The following is a 16,753-nucleotide window of genomic DNA, read 5'->3' on the forward strand; positions in this document are numbered from 1 at the left end:
CCTTTTTACCCCAGAGGTTTATGTACATCATTTTTTACAGATACATTTAAAACATTATCAAAAAGTTTTTGCTGTATGAAAACGTATTTACAAGTCATGATTCAAAACCATTGGACTGTACCATTGGACCCCCCCTCCCTTTTATTCCCCCTCCTAAGAACGTTATCTCTTTACACAGTGCAGAAGGCTTCTTGAAAAGTTTTGTGCAACAAACAGCGTAAAAAAATGCCTGTCGTATGGCTGTGGAATGGACAGAGCCCCCGATGGTTTTTGAGATTTCCTTGCAATGATACATCAGCAACATTTTGAGAAAATGCAGGTAGACATTGGAGCCAATAGTTTCTTATATTTGCAGTGATTATCTCCCACCTCAATCACTGTGGAAGTAAAATGTTCAAATCTGTGACATTACCGTTATTTATCAAAACGTTGTCCGTGTACATCATCATCACACCCCATAAAAAGATATACAGATTTCACAACATGGTGGACTCCGTGAAGAAGACCCGCTCCCTGGTCGTGTCTAGAAGGGAACCAGCAAATTGGGAAAACTCTCGCAAGATGGTAAAGGTTAGGCATTGACCTTCAATAGTTATGTTTATTCAAGGTCAATGCCTAAATGTGACTATTGGAGGTCAGTGCCTAAACCTGACTATTAGAAGTCAATAGATAAGTTTAGCCATTGACCTTGAACAAACTTAACTATTGGAGGTCAATAGTTAAGTTTAGGCATTGACCTCAAATAGTTATGTTTATTCAAGTTAAATGCCTAAACTTAACTTTTGGAAGTCAGTGCCTAAACTTAACTATTGACCTCCAATAGTTAAGTTTAGGTATTGACCTCCAATGGTTAAGTTTATTCAAGGTCAATGCCTAAACTTAACTATTGTAGGTCAATACTTAAGTTTAGGCATTGACCTTGAATAGTTAAGGTTAGGATAGGTCGTCAGGCAGCGAGTCTCACGAGAGTTTTTGCAGACATTGGAGCCAATAGTTTCTTATATTTGCCCGTGTATATCATCATCCCACCCCATAAAAAGATATAATTCCCCATCGCTGTCTTCTTCCCCCAACCTTCGTTTTACACTAACTGGTAGAAAAATGTAGGTGACTGAACATTGCCCTTCAAGTAATCAAACATCAAGAAGTCAAATATGAAACTATGAATGGTTTGGCAAGGAGAGAAAGAGCAACAACTACAACTCACAGACTAATAGTCCAAAAACACGTGATAATAAGAGGAAGCAGTTGGTGAAGGAAAGTCACTGGGTCAACAAGAGCTAATATCCAGCCAAGTAGAGTCAATGAGGGCTCCTTCCACAGTCCACAACTGTAGCTGGGGGTTGAAGGGGGGCTTCTTTGCTGGTTCATGATCGGAAGTTGTTTTTTTTTCCAACTCTGGGGGTTTCCTTGCTATTTTGGAGTTTCCAGGTTATTTCCTCCAGTGTTTTCTTCCAGTGTGTGCCTGTCTACCCAAAGACTGATAGCCCTTGCCAAAGGAAAGATGTCGATGGCTCAGATGAAGATGGAGAGGCAAGAGAATGAGACAGCAATGCTGACTTTGCTCACGAAACAAAAACTCAGTAGTATAACAACCACGGACGCCTCACAGCTGGCATTACTCTTGATGCGGTGCATGAGGAAGTGAAGTGGTGGAGAGATGTGAGTGATGTTAAAGCAGTCAGTGCATCCGGGTTAAAAGCAGCATGGGTCAGATTCTCTGCTCAGAAAAAAAGACTGGAAGCAACTAATTAGAGGATCGCAGAGAGGAAGAGAGGGACAAGCAGTTAAAAACAGGGAGCACAAATCAGCAACACTATAATTACAGCATACAATTATAATGGATTATGGGTTATCACGGCTGTTAGAATTTGTTATGATGAGCTAATAATGTAACATCGTTCTCATAAAATAAACCAGACGCAACCTGGTCATGGATGGATGGTGATAGTAACCTGCCTATTATGCATTAGGGTTTGTTCCAGTAGGAATATCCTTTATATGCTTTATGAATGTGTGAGTTAAATCTATAGATGAATCGGCAAAAACAACAATTTTACTGAGCAGGTGTTTGTATCCTAGGTAAAGTCTACATTTAGATCTAGAACCAGGATTATGTTGCACCAGCTGTTTGTAAATCCACCACTAAGTTTGTGTGTTAAGTCTTTCCAAATCCTTAGTAACAACCAGCTACTGTACAGTAGCTTTTACGAGCGATTTACTGAACTGGGTTTCCCCATTAAAACTTGAGGAATGTCTCAGCGAGTAAAGACTTAAGTAATTTGTAAATCAGTTTGTTTTATTTAAATATGCATGCATGGAGAAATATGTGTTTCAGACTTAGTGGTATTGATCAAATGAGTGTAAAATATCTGAATACACTAACTTGACATTATTTGGTCATTTAGTCTCATGTCATCAGCATAACGATTGTTATTTGAGGTATAATGCGTTATTTTTTGTGAAATGTAATTTCAAAACTTCCCAGTTTACATCATTAGTAAAGGTGCTAAACTTGATATCCAGAGCATTAATATAGCAGCAAACAACTATTTGCTATTTAAACATATAGAGGAGTAATGTCTACCTGAGCAGAGAATGAAGTCACTCTCCTTCTGTGTGTGTTGTAATCTGAGTTTCTCTGAGCTTCTCTGAGCTTTGATAACATAGCCAGGCTGGCCGTGCATGCCTTTAGTAGCCGGCCGCCGCTCTGCATGATGGTGTCGTCACAGAAGTGTAGCACCCACCCTCTGGTTCCCCTCAGGTAAACACTGTTAACTCTGTCAGCACTTTCCTTGTTGTTTGCACTGTTAGCGCTGTTAACTACAAGCCGCAATACGCTGCTCCATTTTGAGAGCTGTTGAGAGGCAATAGGAATGCTCCCAATCCCGTATTTAGCACCTTTGATCAGCATTTTTATGTAGCGTCAGCCTAATTTGATGATATTTTAACGAGCTAAAGTTTGCATTTTTTGTTGGTTCAGTTAGCTCATACCTGGTGTAAACATTTAATTACAAATAATCTCTACGTAAGAACAAGTGTGTGGTTACACCTCATTTTCATTTAGTGATGTGTGGATCTCCACTTACAACTTGGTAACGTCTGAATTTACGAACTGCTGGTGCAACCGGCTCCAGATCTTTAGATTAGGAACATCTTAAACTCAACATGGGTGCACCTGGTCGTTAAGACTGACACAGTCTACAATGGAAATATTCTGTATTTAGATAGTAATTTTGTGGTGTTGACCAACTTTGTGCTAGATGTTATGTTGCACATGCAACCCTGCAGCAACTACACTGAAAAACTGACGTGGACTGAGAATCTAGTACCTACACATCATACCTGTGCTACAACAACTGAATAACTGAACGTATGAACATAAACACACACAATGAATTATTTTTCGACCTCTTCAGCCTGAGGCAGAGTGCTCAACTTGATCCTGTTGACTGAAAGTAAACTATGATAGTGCTGCCATTAGGACATTGATTAGCTGCTAAATGATTCCTGAATCAAGAATGTCCAGACAGCATACTGTCAAAGCATGTCCGCTACTACCACTACCATCACTACCTACTACATGATCAATGACAAAAATCCCTTTCTGGACTCTTTCAGCGTCCTTCAGTGGAGACGGCTGCTCTCAAGGTGGCCACGAAGGGGACCGGCCAATCTGTCTTCACACTGTTGCAATAATAACTTCTCTACAATGCCACGCTCAGTCACCTCAATAAATAAGCAATTTATTCTCCTAACTGCAAAGCCTCCGTATGGAACTCCATTAGACCTGCAGCAAACGTGGACATGAAGGAAACTACGGGGAGTGCAGAGCTGGCTGAGCCCAGGGGTCAATCCAGGAGCGGGTTTGTGGTTTATTTAATTTCAAATTCACAAAGATATCTGACCCGTTTCATCTTTCTTGGCATTTTACATCATCTTTATCTTTATTTTAAGACTTGGACATCGTTTTTTATGAAAAAAATATGTAATTGTGGCCATCGTACCCACTGAAAATATTACAAAATGACTAGTTTACACCAAATGCAGCTGTGTCAATTTAAACATGTCAATCCTACGTTCTGCCCAAAAAACAAACACTGCATGTAGCGACCAAACCAGTCCGGGATCATGCTGAGCTGAGTGAAAGTCTTCCCCACCGTGTAATGCATTTTATCTTGCTTCATCTGTGCAAGGTTAAGATGAGGGGAGATGTCCACCCCCTTGTGCTCAATCCTCCTTCATTAGATAGACGTAGGGGAGTGCAGTGCTGGGGTGGACTATAATTTACCTGTCTAGCACGCCACTTGTCACGTACAGTACGTACAGATCCTTCTAAGGGCTGCGAGCGGGAATGAGTGTCAGAGTGCTGCGACACAACATCAGCAGAAATCCGGTAAAATAAATGGCCTGCTATTCATCTCCCACGCACAAACCTGTTCGCATGTACGGTTTAGTCTGAATTTCCTGCCGACGTCTGTCTTCTTCTGTTTCTTTCCTCCTCCCCTGTGGTTACCCAAGTATCCACACTGAGCAAACACTTCCAGGAAACAGTGAAGACTATGAATAATAACTACCATTAATCAACTGTTTGTTTGTATGCACGTACTGTCTGAATACATATGCTGAGTCTATACTGAGCCGACGTTGGAAGACTTTAATGTTTGCATGCTAAACTTGTTTTTGCTTATTATTAAAAAAGACTGAGGATGTGACAAACAAAAGCATTTCTTAGCTCAGCTCAGCTGAAATGCAACGTTGTTCAAATGAGTTATTCTGAGAATGGAAGACCGGTGTTACAATGCATTATAAGTGTGCTTAACACCTCCAAGATGCCCTTTATTGACACTAAATGACGTCCATAACGGGAAAGCTGCTCATTAACCATGACTACTTGTAACAGCGATCATATTAACTTGTCATAACGGCCAACAGTAATTCACTATTACAACGCATTATGAGCAATTATTGCGATAGTCATGGGGCATGAATTCCATCTGATTCAATGGGCTGGAAGCATGTCTGTGGCAAGCCAATGGAAGATCAGCTCTTTACGCTGGTTTACACTCTGCCTCTCTATCCAGCTTTCAAATCAAATCAGTGCTCGGCTCAGTCAGCCTCGGCGTATTACTCATCTGCTCGTACAAAACAGGGCCGCTAACAACCAGGCCAAGCAGTCAGCGACAGCGGAAAGTGATTCCTTCCAAACGTGGGCTCTTTTTCTACAGCATCTCATCCAGAAAACACACAGCTGCGTTGTTAAAAGACTAAGAAATGCTACGCTAAGAAACACCAGGAGCAGTGCTGTGAAGCCACTGAAACACCGGGATTGATGTTTATGAAACCACGTTATGCCACATTATGCCAATTCAAAGGACAAATGATGTTGTGGGAGTGATACCCACAAGATTAATGGAGTGTTAAAGACTACTGGAGCCAAAAATACTGCAAAAACTCACACTTTGCAGCTGCCTATTGTCAATTAATCAGTCAGCTTCTTGCTTTCTCATACCTAACTCCTACAGGATTCCAATATGTGCAACTACACATTATACAGTTCCAGAAACCACATAAATTGTCCCGTCTTTTGAATTTCTAAAATGCTGAAAAGATAATAACTATTTTTGTGTATTCATGCTCCATGTTAGGGTTGAAAGTCATAGAACTCAAAGCATCATTTTCATATCTCAAAACAGTCCCAGGAAGGTGTTTTGTGACCGTCTGAAGTTTTACCTCTGAAATATTGATGGCAGCAGACACAAACACAAACAATGAGTCAGGAACAGTGTGAGTCCTAACACCCAAATGAGCAAACAATCCCAAGTTCATTATCGACTGTACGCATACCTCTGATACCAGGAAAGAGGATTACCCATAATCCTTTGCCTTTTCTGCCCTGCTGCTTTTTACCTTGAGGCACTACCCTCTGGTGGCACAAATCCTCCTATTCCCCTAAAAAACAAAACAAAAAAAAAACCCTCCCCAACTCTTTCACCCCGAAATCACCTCCAAACACGCAGACAAGCCCATCGTTTTCTGTCTCCTTTCCCCTTGGCTATATTTAGCTTTTCCTGCCTACATAACAATACAGTATGCCAAGGGGCGTCTCTGAGCGACTGGGTGTGAAAAAGGATGACTGTTTTTAAAAGAATCTGTCATGTCAACTCAAGATGTAAAGGGAACTATGAAGAAAAATAACGTCCTTGCCTGCTACTGTATATCCTTGCAAACTGGAACAAATCCGCCTGTAGTGCTGGAGCACTGAGCTGATTATATATTTACAACAGCAAACATACAAATAAATAAAACGTCATGGTATGAGGAATTAAAAATAACGCATGCTGGCTTTTTCCCCCTGTACGGCGGCCAGACATCCTTCTATTTACAATGTGCACTGAGACGGCAAAATGAGGTTAGTTTGAACAAAATCATCAAGCAGCATTTTACACACCACTACAGCTAACAAGAGGCAGAGAGAAGAGAGGAGTGGAGACTAATGAACTAGCACTAAAGGGAAGTAGTAGTGGCTAGTAGTGGTAGTAATGTTACTCCAGTGGAGAAAGTAGGAGAGGAAGAGGGGATATACAAGATGTACATGTCATCCCTGCTCCTCATAAAGGGGAGGCAAAATGAGGAATCCTTCTCTTTCTCCTCTGCGCTGTACTGGCCTCTTTGTAGTGGTGAGAGGAGGGGCCAGGATGGGATTGAGGAGGGAGGGCAGGCTGCATTCTCCCCCATCAGGGATAGCCATCATCCTCCAGACTGAGTGCCACGCGCTGCAAACAGCAGATAAAAAGACTGTTACCACGGTAGGCTGGTGAAGGAGGGAGAGAGAGAGAGAGAGAGAGAGAGAGAGAGAGAGAGAGAGAAAGAGAGACAGAGAGAGACAGAGAGAGAGAGAGAGAGATACACAAAAAGAAAACAGAGTAACATGGACAGAGACAGGGCCTGAAATTAGCACCCGCCACCCGCCAAATATGGGTAAATTGTTGGCAGTGGCAGGTAAAATCGTCAGGCCATCCGCCACTTTGCCAGGCAGGAAAAAACTCTAGTGATGTGAATAGAGAACTGGTTTAGTTGCCTGATTCCTTGGCATCTCATGCCTCCGTGACTACTGATTCCTCTGTATTGATGCTTTCTGACAGTTACGCATGCACAATGATGCATAAGCACGCTGTATCATGTTTCAGTTTGTTTGGGACCGGAGCCACGGCGGTGAGAAAAACAAAAGCGCTCAAAAGCGTGGTGCTACTAAACCTTAGAGGTGCACCCTATTTTACCTTGAAAATGCTGCACTGTGAACAACAAATCTGTGTTGAAATCAACAGGAGGAGAGTTAGTAATGTTAGCGGTTAGAAACCGCTGTGCAGCAGTCCTGCTTGGCTAAATAACGGAGCTGGTAACGTTACCGGAGGTGCCATTATGGTGCTTTAATGCTCTGTTCAATAAAAATGAGTATTTAAGTGAAGGTAAATTACAATGTTATCATGATGTGTTCAAATAATCTCATAAAATGCAGCTTTTGGCGAAAACCTTGAATAAATCCAGTTGTTTGAAGGAGATGGTTTCACAGCAATGTAAAATAGATATTAGTGAGGGAGTTAAGACCTGTTTAACTTCCTAACACGAGCTGTTAGAAGGTTATAATGCATCATTAAAACTACTGATGCTAAGATATATATTAAAAAGCAAATATTCAAATAATCATAATCATTTGAATTGTGTGTTTTTATGCAAATAACCACTATAGATGACAATAGTAAAGTACAGTACTGTACAGTACTGGCAGATACAATTTGTCATTGGCAGACAAAAAAAAACAAAAACGAAAAAAGTTCATTTCAGACCCTGGACAGAGAATAAAGAAAGAAATCGAAATTCACGTTTAGACGGCACCCAGAAAAGAAAAAGGCAGGTTCATATAGAATCCATTTTTCTGCTTCCTTCTTGCAGTCCTCTCCTCTCCCTCCTCTCCTCTCCCTGACCTTCCTCTTCTCCTCTTTCCAACCCCTCCCTCCCTTGTTCATTCCCTCCTTCTCTGGAATGCAGGATGCTTCCCTACGGCTGCAAATGTCTGGCCCACATAATGCCAACCTGATTCCTCTGGCTGTCTGAGTTGCCACACTGCCACAAAAGGAGAGCGAAGGAGAGGACAGGAGGAAGAAAACAAGTAAAAGACAATAAAGGAGATTAGTGCAGATGTAAATAATCAAACTGGGAGACGAGAGAGTATAGTTCCCTCTCTGCAGCCCTTCACTGAGGCTGGTTGCTAATTCGACCTTGAATCTTAATATGATTCAGTCGTGCACCTGTTTCCTGTGAGTGTGTGTGTGAGTGTGTGTCTCCAGCCTGACATCATGCCAATGATACCCAGAATTCTTTGCCTCCGTTCTCTCTGGAGCAACACAAAGCAATCTGTGTTACCATGCCAACCGATCAAAGCGCTAGACTCCCACCCCCCCTATGTATAATCCGTTTTGGCTGCCCTTCCCTGCTGGCTTTCCGATACATAGAATAACAAATAAATTCAATACATGTCATAAGCATCCTATACGTTTAAGTGCAGTTTTGTGCAAATCACAGTTGGCATTGTTTCCTGGAGATTAAAGAAAACGCAGCTCCACGCCTGATGAGTGATTCTCAGAAATGCATCAGTGGGAAATCAACAGGGTAGTCTGCAACTCATGAAATGTGGAGATTTTCTGCAACTGTACTTAAGAAAGAATATGAGATTAATTCTTTTGGACTGTCCTTGGTTCTGATTTGTGCTCCCCTTGTTATCCTCCATGTCTTATTTACACTGTAACGACAAAAGTAAAATCCACTTACTGTGAGGGCAATGACATGATGTTACAATCCACTCTAAAAATTAGCAATTTATTTGCAGTGCCTATAAGGGGCCGTGTCCACCAAAGCATTTTTCCCAAGCTAACGCCAGTCACCAGGCGCTCTTGTGAAAAATGCTCAGCTGGGAGTGCTTGAGAGCGCTTTGGAGGCGCAGCACTTTTTTCAGCTGAGATGCTTTGGTTGCATCTGGTTGCTATGATACGGAATATTTGCGTAAGTAAACATGTGGGCACAAGGTGCTTGCTCTGGCTCTCGCTCTGGATGAAGGAAAGGCTGAAGCACATAGGGAGAGAGGATGGACCTGCCAGTCTATGTGGGTCCATGAGATTTTGTGGGCGAGTACGATCGTTCGGTTCAGATTCAGATGACATTTATTATCCCACACGGGGGAAGTTTGTGTGGTCCAGTGCTCCAGACATGAGGACAACATAAAGTCATAAAAATAATAGCATAACATACACAATAAGACCACAACAAACGCATAATAATAAACACATTTGATAACAAATGCTGTTTGTCCCGCCCCTCCTCCACTCTGATTGGACGGCTGGGTAAAAAGTGACAGTGACGAGTGAAGCGTTTTACCCAAAGTTGAACATTTTTTAACTCTCAGCGACCTGAAATTTTTTTTAAACGTGCAGCGCTCGGCGCAGAAAAGACATTTAGCGCCTCGCCACGCTGCTGGTGTTCTTATCATAGTGTATTCCCTTTGCAAAGCATTTAAAAGATATGCTGGCCTCAGGAAAAAACGCTTTGGTGGACACGGCCCCTAAAGCTAGTCTTCTTTCCCCTCAAAGACATCGAAACACTAAAATCTCAACGCCACTGTAAAGGCCCTCCCATCATGCATCTCTCTTTCATATAGCTGCACTGCATAGAGACAGCAGCAATTATTTAAGTCTCAGTGCCCCTCTACTGTCCGGATGACCCTTTGTTATCATTTTTAGCAGCAAACATAACAAAGAAACATCCACAAAATTCTGTTGCATCAGCTGCTTCTGTAAACAAACTATGATATGTGTCTGTGTAAGGAGTTTTGTCAGGAAACGGGGTCCTCATAAGAAACACATGTCGCCCAGTAACGGAACAAACACTTGAATCACCAAAACTAACACAACATACAAGTAAATGGGATGGCAGGTTGGCAACGAACATATGTACTGTATGATTATGGTCATGGAGGTGAAATAAATGTGATGTACTCGTGAAGGGCTTATGTGTGTGTGTATGATTAGTGTTTTCAGTGATTACTGCAAAAATGGTTGTGTGAGATTGTGGGCGTGTGCAAGCCTGTTCTTTCTTTCCACCAGGCCTACGTGTACAACAAACGGGCGTTACCAAACCCCTGCCCATCCTCCCGTATCCCAAAATATTCCAAACTCCTTCCTTTCCTCCGAGGCTCCTCTCATTTGCCGCTGGCGAGCATCGGCGCCCCTGAGTACCAGTGAGAGTTGCTGTCTGTGACACCGCCCCCTAGAGGAAGCGCTATGAACGGCTGACTGTGGCTTCCACTCACTGCTGGATACACGTGACCGATGGACTCGCTGTGGCGCCCGATGTGGATCTCGTCGTCGTCGTCCTCCGTGGTCTTGCGGTAAACGGGGTTGTCGAAGTTCATGCTCTTGGTGTTCTTGCGCCGCCAGTTGCGCCAGATCAGGTACCCGCCGGTGCAGAGCAAGCCGATGACCACTGTGGCAAGGATAGGGACTGCATGTGTTTAACACACACACAACAACAACACACGGCGGGAGCGTTAACACAGCCCAGGGGACACAGAGCGGCGCTTTAAGCACTCACACGCACAAACACGCCTCACACACTTTCCTTCATGGACTGAAGGCTCATTATTATTAGTCTTTATTTTTCAAATCATGGTGTATAATCTAATGCACACCTGTGAGACAGGTTTATAGGGGAATTAAACCAAAGGTGGACTCCTACACACTGTTAATGCTAATTTTTGGAAGCATAAAATTAGTTAATTATGTTGTTTTTTACACTTTTGTTTAAATCATTTTGTTTGTAATTAACTTAAAGGGATAGTTTGGACGTTTTGAAGTGGGGTTGTATAAGGTACTGTGCTCTGGAGACGAAAAAGATAAATCACTCCTTCGTACACACCCCATAGCAAATCATTTTTTGATTTGGTCCGCTTTAATTTGTGCACCGTGAAACTGAACCAGACTAAATAGAAAACGAACCAAAATTATGAATTTCATTTTGATTCGGACTAGCCAAACGGAGTATGGCTTGTGAAAGTGCCTTAAATTGATCACAAGACCAGTCAGGATAACTCGGCTACACAATTTCCTGTGGGAAACCCTGTACATCTATCTGCTATTTAAAAATAATCTGGGTATTTTTCAATGAAACTGGTAAAAACTGAAAACAATGAGCCTTCATACTGTATATATTTACGCATTCAATTACATTCCTTCTAAGTCTCAATCTTACAGAATGATCAAAAACATATAAACATGAATGTACATGCACAATTTGCAACAATGAATGCCTGCATGCACATCACACATGCATACACAATGACTGAACCACACACTTTTCTATTAAATCTTGTAGTATTCAGGTCCTGATGCCAGTAATTAAGATTTTGTTTTTAATAAAAGCCCCGCAAGGTTGCTTAACTGTCATCACCTCATTATTCTTGTGCTACATTTGGGCTATAATTTATGATTTTGCAGTAGCCTGGGCAAAAAAAAAAAAGGAAACCAAATCTGCAGACTACTACTCATGTGTTTTTGGGGAGGGTTATGAGAGAAGAATGGACAGGGGAAGAAGAAGAGAGAAAAGGGGAATGGAGGATTTGAGATACGCTCTGTCTCTCTCCTCTCATTAGCATATCAGCATGGCTGCTTAGCTGCCCTTTAGGACCTGTGTGTGTGTATAACGCATGTATAAATTAATGTGTATGTAGAGACCAACGCCCAAACCAGAGGTGTGTCAACGAGGAGAGATAAAAACAAGTGTGTGCATGTGTGTGGTTGTGTCTGCATCCCCTGTGGAAGCCCCGTTTAATTGCTCTTTTGTTGGATAGGCACTTGAGGTCCCTGTGTGGCTGGGCTGGAAACCCCAGATCTTCCTTTGTTCTTCTCTAAATGCTCACTGGTTTAAAAAAAACATCAGCTTCTGTCTCATTTAAAAAATGTTCACTCCAATTAGAGAGCAGCCTGACTTTGGCTAAATACCGATAATCATTGTTGGGCTGTTTCCCCTCGCGGAGCCGTTGGGTGGGCATGGTGCATTAATGGATGCGAGCGGAGAACTGGGGTGCAGAAATCCGGCCCTTGCGGACCTCTAACAATAATTAACGTTTCAAAGCTGCCAAGAAACGCAGAATGGGGGGATTTATCGCTGCAGTGAATGGCAGCAGGACAGAATGAAGGATTGAAAGGGTTAACAGTCTCGGGGGTTGTTTTAATGAGCTGATATCTCAATCGTCAGGAATGAAAAGAGAAAAAAAAAATTGCTTCGCGATGTTTTGGAGCTCCCATAATTTATCAAAGTATTCAATATTAGGGGATGAAAGAGATCTCAATTAGCGACATATGCTGCTACTGTAAGGTCATTTGCACATTCAGCTGATTTCGCACTTATGTTATGCATGAAAGTATTAAATATTTCCATAAAATCTGATTATCATTTAAATGAAAGCTAATAGAATAGATTGGCTTCACCAAGCCGGTTTGATTGTAAGAACTTTCTTTGTATGAATACCTTATAGTAGTTTTATACCATGGTCTGGGTGAATACTTGATTCTAATTGGATGCAGGGTGTCCATTGATTCCTGATGGAGGCCATGGAAGTTAATTTTTAGGTATATAATAAGTGAAAATATTGAAATTTTAGTCGTATATTGTTTTTCTAGTTTTCTAATATGTCTGAAGAAAATGTTGATATTCTGAACTGACTAATCTTTTTCCTCTGTCATTATGCCTTTGCGTTTCCTGCATTATGTTACCAGCTTGCTAAATTGTTAGCGTCTGTGGCTCCTAGTCGCCGACAGTAACGCTAACATTGATGTTGTTTAGCAGCAGTGTCCTCACGACTTTACGACTTGTACGCCAAGCATATCGTGTACACGACTTTGCATGTTGTAAACACGAGCTCACGAGTTTCATTTGAAGGCAACAACATAAGCGATCATCTCAGTCTCATCACATTAACTTGTAGCTGAGCCAAAGGGTTCTATGAGCTGAGCGGACTAGAAATATCTCCCGTTGCCAAGTTGTGTATAAAGTCCATCCTATTTACCGGAGCAGTGAACAACGTTTCCATTGCATAAGAACCTTATGGGATGGTCATGATTTTTTCCAGGTATTAGCAAACCCTCAGGGTCACCAGGGGAACTGACTGAATGCACTGTGGAAAAACTTAAGACTTTGGTTGCCAAACGCATGAACATATAAATTAATGGTCTTACTTTTTTTTTCTTTGGCAAGAGACCATGATATAAGCGGGATAATACCCTTTAAGGTGTACATAATCATAATAATGGACGACGTGGAGGCCAGAACTGTCCGACGTGTGGTGGACACATCGTCGGGCATTATCCCTTACGTATTGTGGTATGGTGGCCTAATAGTGTTTTTTCTACCCTGCTCCGACAATAACGTTATTTCCCAGGTCAAAATTTCCACTGCTCCGAGCCAAAAACAGCATTTTATCTCATTAAGCCCCTTTTCCTCCTATTCCAAATCTGATTCCAGATGCTGTGTAACCCGCTCTCAGTCCACTGGGTCAGTGAAATAGGTCAGAGAGCTGGATTGATTGCAGTGTGAGCATACTGTATATAACCAGAGCGGCAACATGAGCTTAATGTTATAACAGCTGGTCAAATGTGATGACAAAACATGAACTGAATTTCCCATTTGTTCAAATCTCATTAATAATGACATAATGTGCACAAAGAAAGGCTTGGCTATCGCTGGCTGACGAGCTCACCGGCCCATAATGGCTTTTTCTAGCCGTAGGCCAGGAGGCTATTGTTGGATAATACCACAGCTCAGAACATTTTCTCAATTACTAAACTGTTATTTTGTGCTAAAACATCAGCTGAGGCTAACAAAGGACTTGCATGCTCAAAAGAGACGAATTGTTACTGTTACATCTAAAATATACTACTATTTTAATCAGTCAGGTGGGAGTACAAACTCTCAAACAAACCCAGTCACACACACATGCAAGAACACGCACACGACACATTAAACACCACATCATCACACAACATGCAGGACTTGAGCGACAAGCAGAGACGCGAGAGAAGCGAGGAGGGAGAAGCAGGCGGGCAGAAAGCGAAGGCAACACAGCGAGAAAGTAAAGAGTACTCACCGATAGGAATGACTATCCCCAGAACAGCTACTGTGATGTTGTTACCTATGAGGTAGTGATCACTCGCAGCTGAGATGAAGAAGAAAAAGAGAAATAAAAATAAAAAGTTTTGCTCCAAAACACCCTCCCCAAAGGCTTTTGCTAGAGAGAAACACGAGTTTGAAGCAATGTGCTGGGAAAAACTTATTTGCATAACACAAGGGCAGAGAATCCATCTGATTTCACTTTGGACTTTTTTTCTTTTTCTTTTTTAAAACAGCATGTGTAAATGAAATGCGGATGAATCACAGCAGGATGCCATATATATGCAATGAGATGCATTTTAAAACAAGAGCAGAAAAATGCAATTCCAGGAGGTAATGTATCAGAATTAGTGCTGCACAATTAAACAAAATATTATCGAAATCGCAATATGGCCTACTGCAATTTTTTATTTTTCCTGGCCTACACATCATAGTCTACAGACGAAAAAAAATATTTGTTTGGTACAGATCCCCGCAAAAATCATGCCGTAATAATTTTAATGTTTTTCAATGAAAATGAGAATAATGATGTAAAAATGATCATTCCCTCTAATATCCCAAACCATATCGCAATTTGCAATGTCAGTCAAAACAATCGCAAATAGATATTTTTTCAAAATTGAGCAGCTCTAATCAGAATTTGTAATAACACAATTCCAAAACAAACTTTGATTCAGAAAGCAATCCACCTTTCAAGGGAGGTTTGAAACATGGTGGATAGTTCAGCTGACCTTGAGACTGAATTTAAAACACACGACTTTGTGTTGCATGTCTCCATGTTGTGTCACAATACAACACTTATTCTAGACATGCTTTGTATCCCCACTCCCCTTCAACTCTCCCCCCAACAGGTCGGTGCGCAGCGTGACATTAATCCTGCTCCCAGCCCGCCTATTAGCAGCAGGCTAGCCATTAGCCAAAGTGTGATCAGATGGCTGTAATGAAGTCTAGTGAGGAAGATTAACAGAAAAGATCACAGCGCTGGCCCTGCATACTGATTGGCTCATTCTAGAAAGAGACTGTGTAGTCGTGTGCACGTAGAAAGGCACAGATGGGAGGTGAAGGATGGGACGTACAATTAAGACATATTTTTCTGATAAATGCAATCATGTAGAGGATACACTGCACACTGCCACACTGCCACACACACACACACACACACACACACACAGACAGACATACAGACAGACAGACAAAGACATACTGTTAACATAAAGAGGCCCAGCAGGTGATAGGACTTCAGACTGAGCAGTGAAGCTTCTGAGTCAGTAGTAGTGAATTTGGCTTTTCTTAAAGTATGAGTGACACCCAATGGGTCCTAAGACTCTAAAAAGGCGGATTATTAGAATCTTATTAAAGCAGCAGTTATGAAAGAAGCAGTCTTGGAAAGTAAAGGCAAAGAGAGAGAAAGTGAGAAAAAAAAGTCTCAGTTTTATTAAGACTATTATTGCTGGAGGGATTTCAAGTTCAAAAAGAGTTTTCCGTTTGCCTCGGTGAAAATGTCCCTATTTATATCCCTGTATTTAAATATAACCTTTTCTTAATGCGTGGGTTGCCTACAGTAGATAATATTACAGTCAACATAGATGAATTTAAATATTAACTGATGATCTGAATTTGGTAATAAACAACTTTGAATAACCCTCACTTGATTTGTGTCAGACTGCTGTAGCCTTATATTAACTTCAGATACGGTCTGGGATGCATTTTTTGCACAGAAAGAGGACTGAGGATTTTGTTCACTTACATTGACAACGCATTAGAAAGTGATCTCGTTATGAATAGCAACCAAAACCTGTTTCACTGTTCATATGGGCACCTGATTATTGTTTTAAGACGGTGCAAGATAGCATTTTGCAGTCTTCTCCAATGTGGCTGAACAGTTAATGAATAATTACTGGCATCAAGAGTGAAGGTTCACATTAGTAAGAGCATAAAATGCACATGAGCTGTGTGTACCAGCTGTGGTTTATCTTTTATTCCAGAAACTCCTGGTTCTTCCTCGCTCCACCATGCCAGCCGCGGCGCCGCACATGTGGAACAGCTGATGCCGGCACACTTTGACAGTGTGCACTGAGTTGAAAATTATAACACAAGGCCCGTGGGTTCGGAGACGCGTCTCGTTCATGCCCCATTTTCTCATCCGTGTCTGCTCCACCTCTCATCTGGGGCACTTGTGGTGTGGCGAGGAGGCTGACAACTTCAGAGACTAGAGGAAACATGTTCTTGCTTCTTACCTAACCCAGGCCCCCCAAAGTGATGAGACTCGCTGTAGCAGCCATTCTCTTTAAGTCCCGGAAAATCACTTTCTATCCATCCCTGTAAATGCTGTTTTCCCTCCCAACAGTGTGTCGTTTTATAACTCCCATCCTCCCTGTTCAAGTGCTGGACTGTCATGTTCCTTTTAGTGCTCTGCTCATTCTTTTCCCTCCATGGCCTCTTTATTGCCTCTCACTGTAGCTTCTCATTTAACAATCCTTAGTTTTACTCCTCGCTCTTTATCTCATTCATTTCCCCGTCCTCCCTATGCCTCTAA

At 41.8% G+C, this 16,753-nt stretch overlaps 1 protein-coding gene across 11 annotated transcripts in view; it reads right to left on the bottom strand.

Annotated features, from left to right (window-relative positions):
• Positions 1–853: 853 nt before the first annotated feature.
• lrp8 (low density lipoprotein receptor-related protein 8, apolipoprotein e receptor) overlaps positions 854–16,753 on the bottom strand; it is a 203,244-nt gene continuing 187,344 nt past the window's right edge. For 2 of the 11 annotated variants that reach the window (XM_037769250.1, XM_037769253.1), the window contains exons 17-19: positions 14,195–14,263; positions 10,364–10,554; positions 854–6,776 (exon numbers count right to left, since the gene is read on the bottom strand). In XM_037769250.1, the coding sequence (XP_037625178.1) occupies positions 6,738–6,776; positions 10,364–10,554; positions 14,195–14,263 (299 nt within the window). In that variant the 3' untranslated portion in view covers positions 854–6,737. Of the gene's footprint in view, positions 10,555–14,194; positions 14,264–16,753 lie in introns of all 11 variants that reach the window. The other 9 variants (XM_037769248.1, XM_037769249.1, XM_037769246.1 and 6 more) reach the window with 6 other exon arrangements.

The sequence above is a fragment of the Sebastes umbrosus genome, chromosome 5 (assembly GCF_015220745.1).
Source record: "Sebastes umbrosus isolate fSebUmb1 chromosome 5, fSebUmb1.pri, whole genome shotgun sequence".
Taxonomy (NCBI): Eukaryota; Metazoa; Chordata; class Actinopteri; order Perciformes; family Sebastidae; genus Sebastes; species Sebastes umbrosus.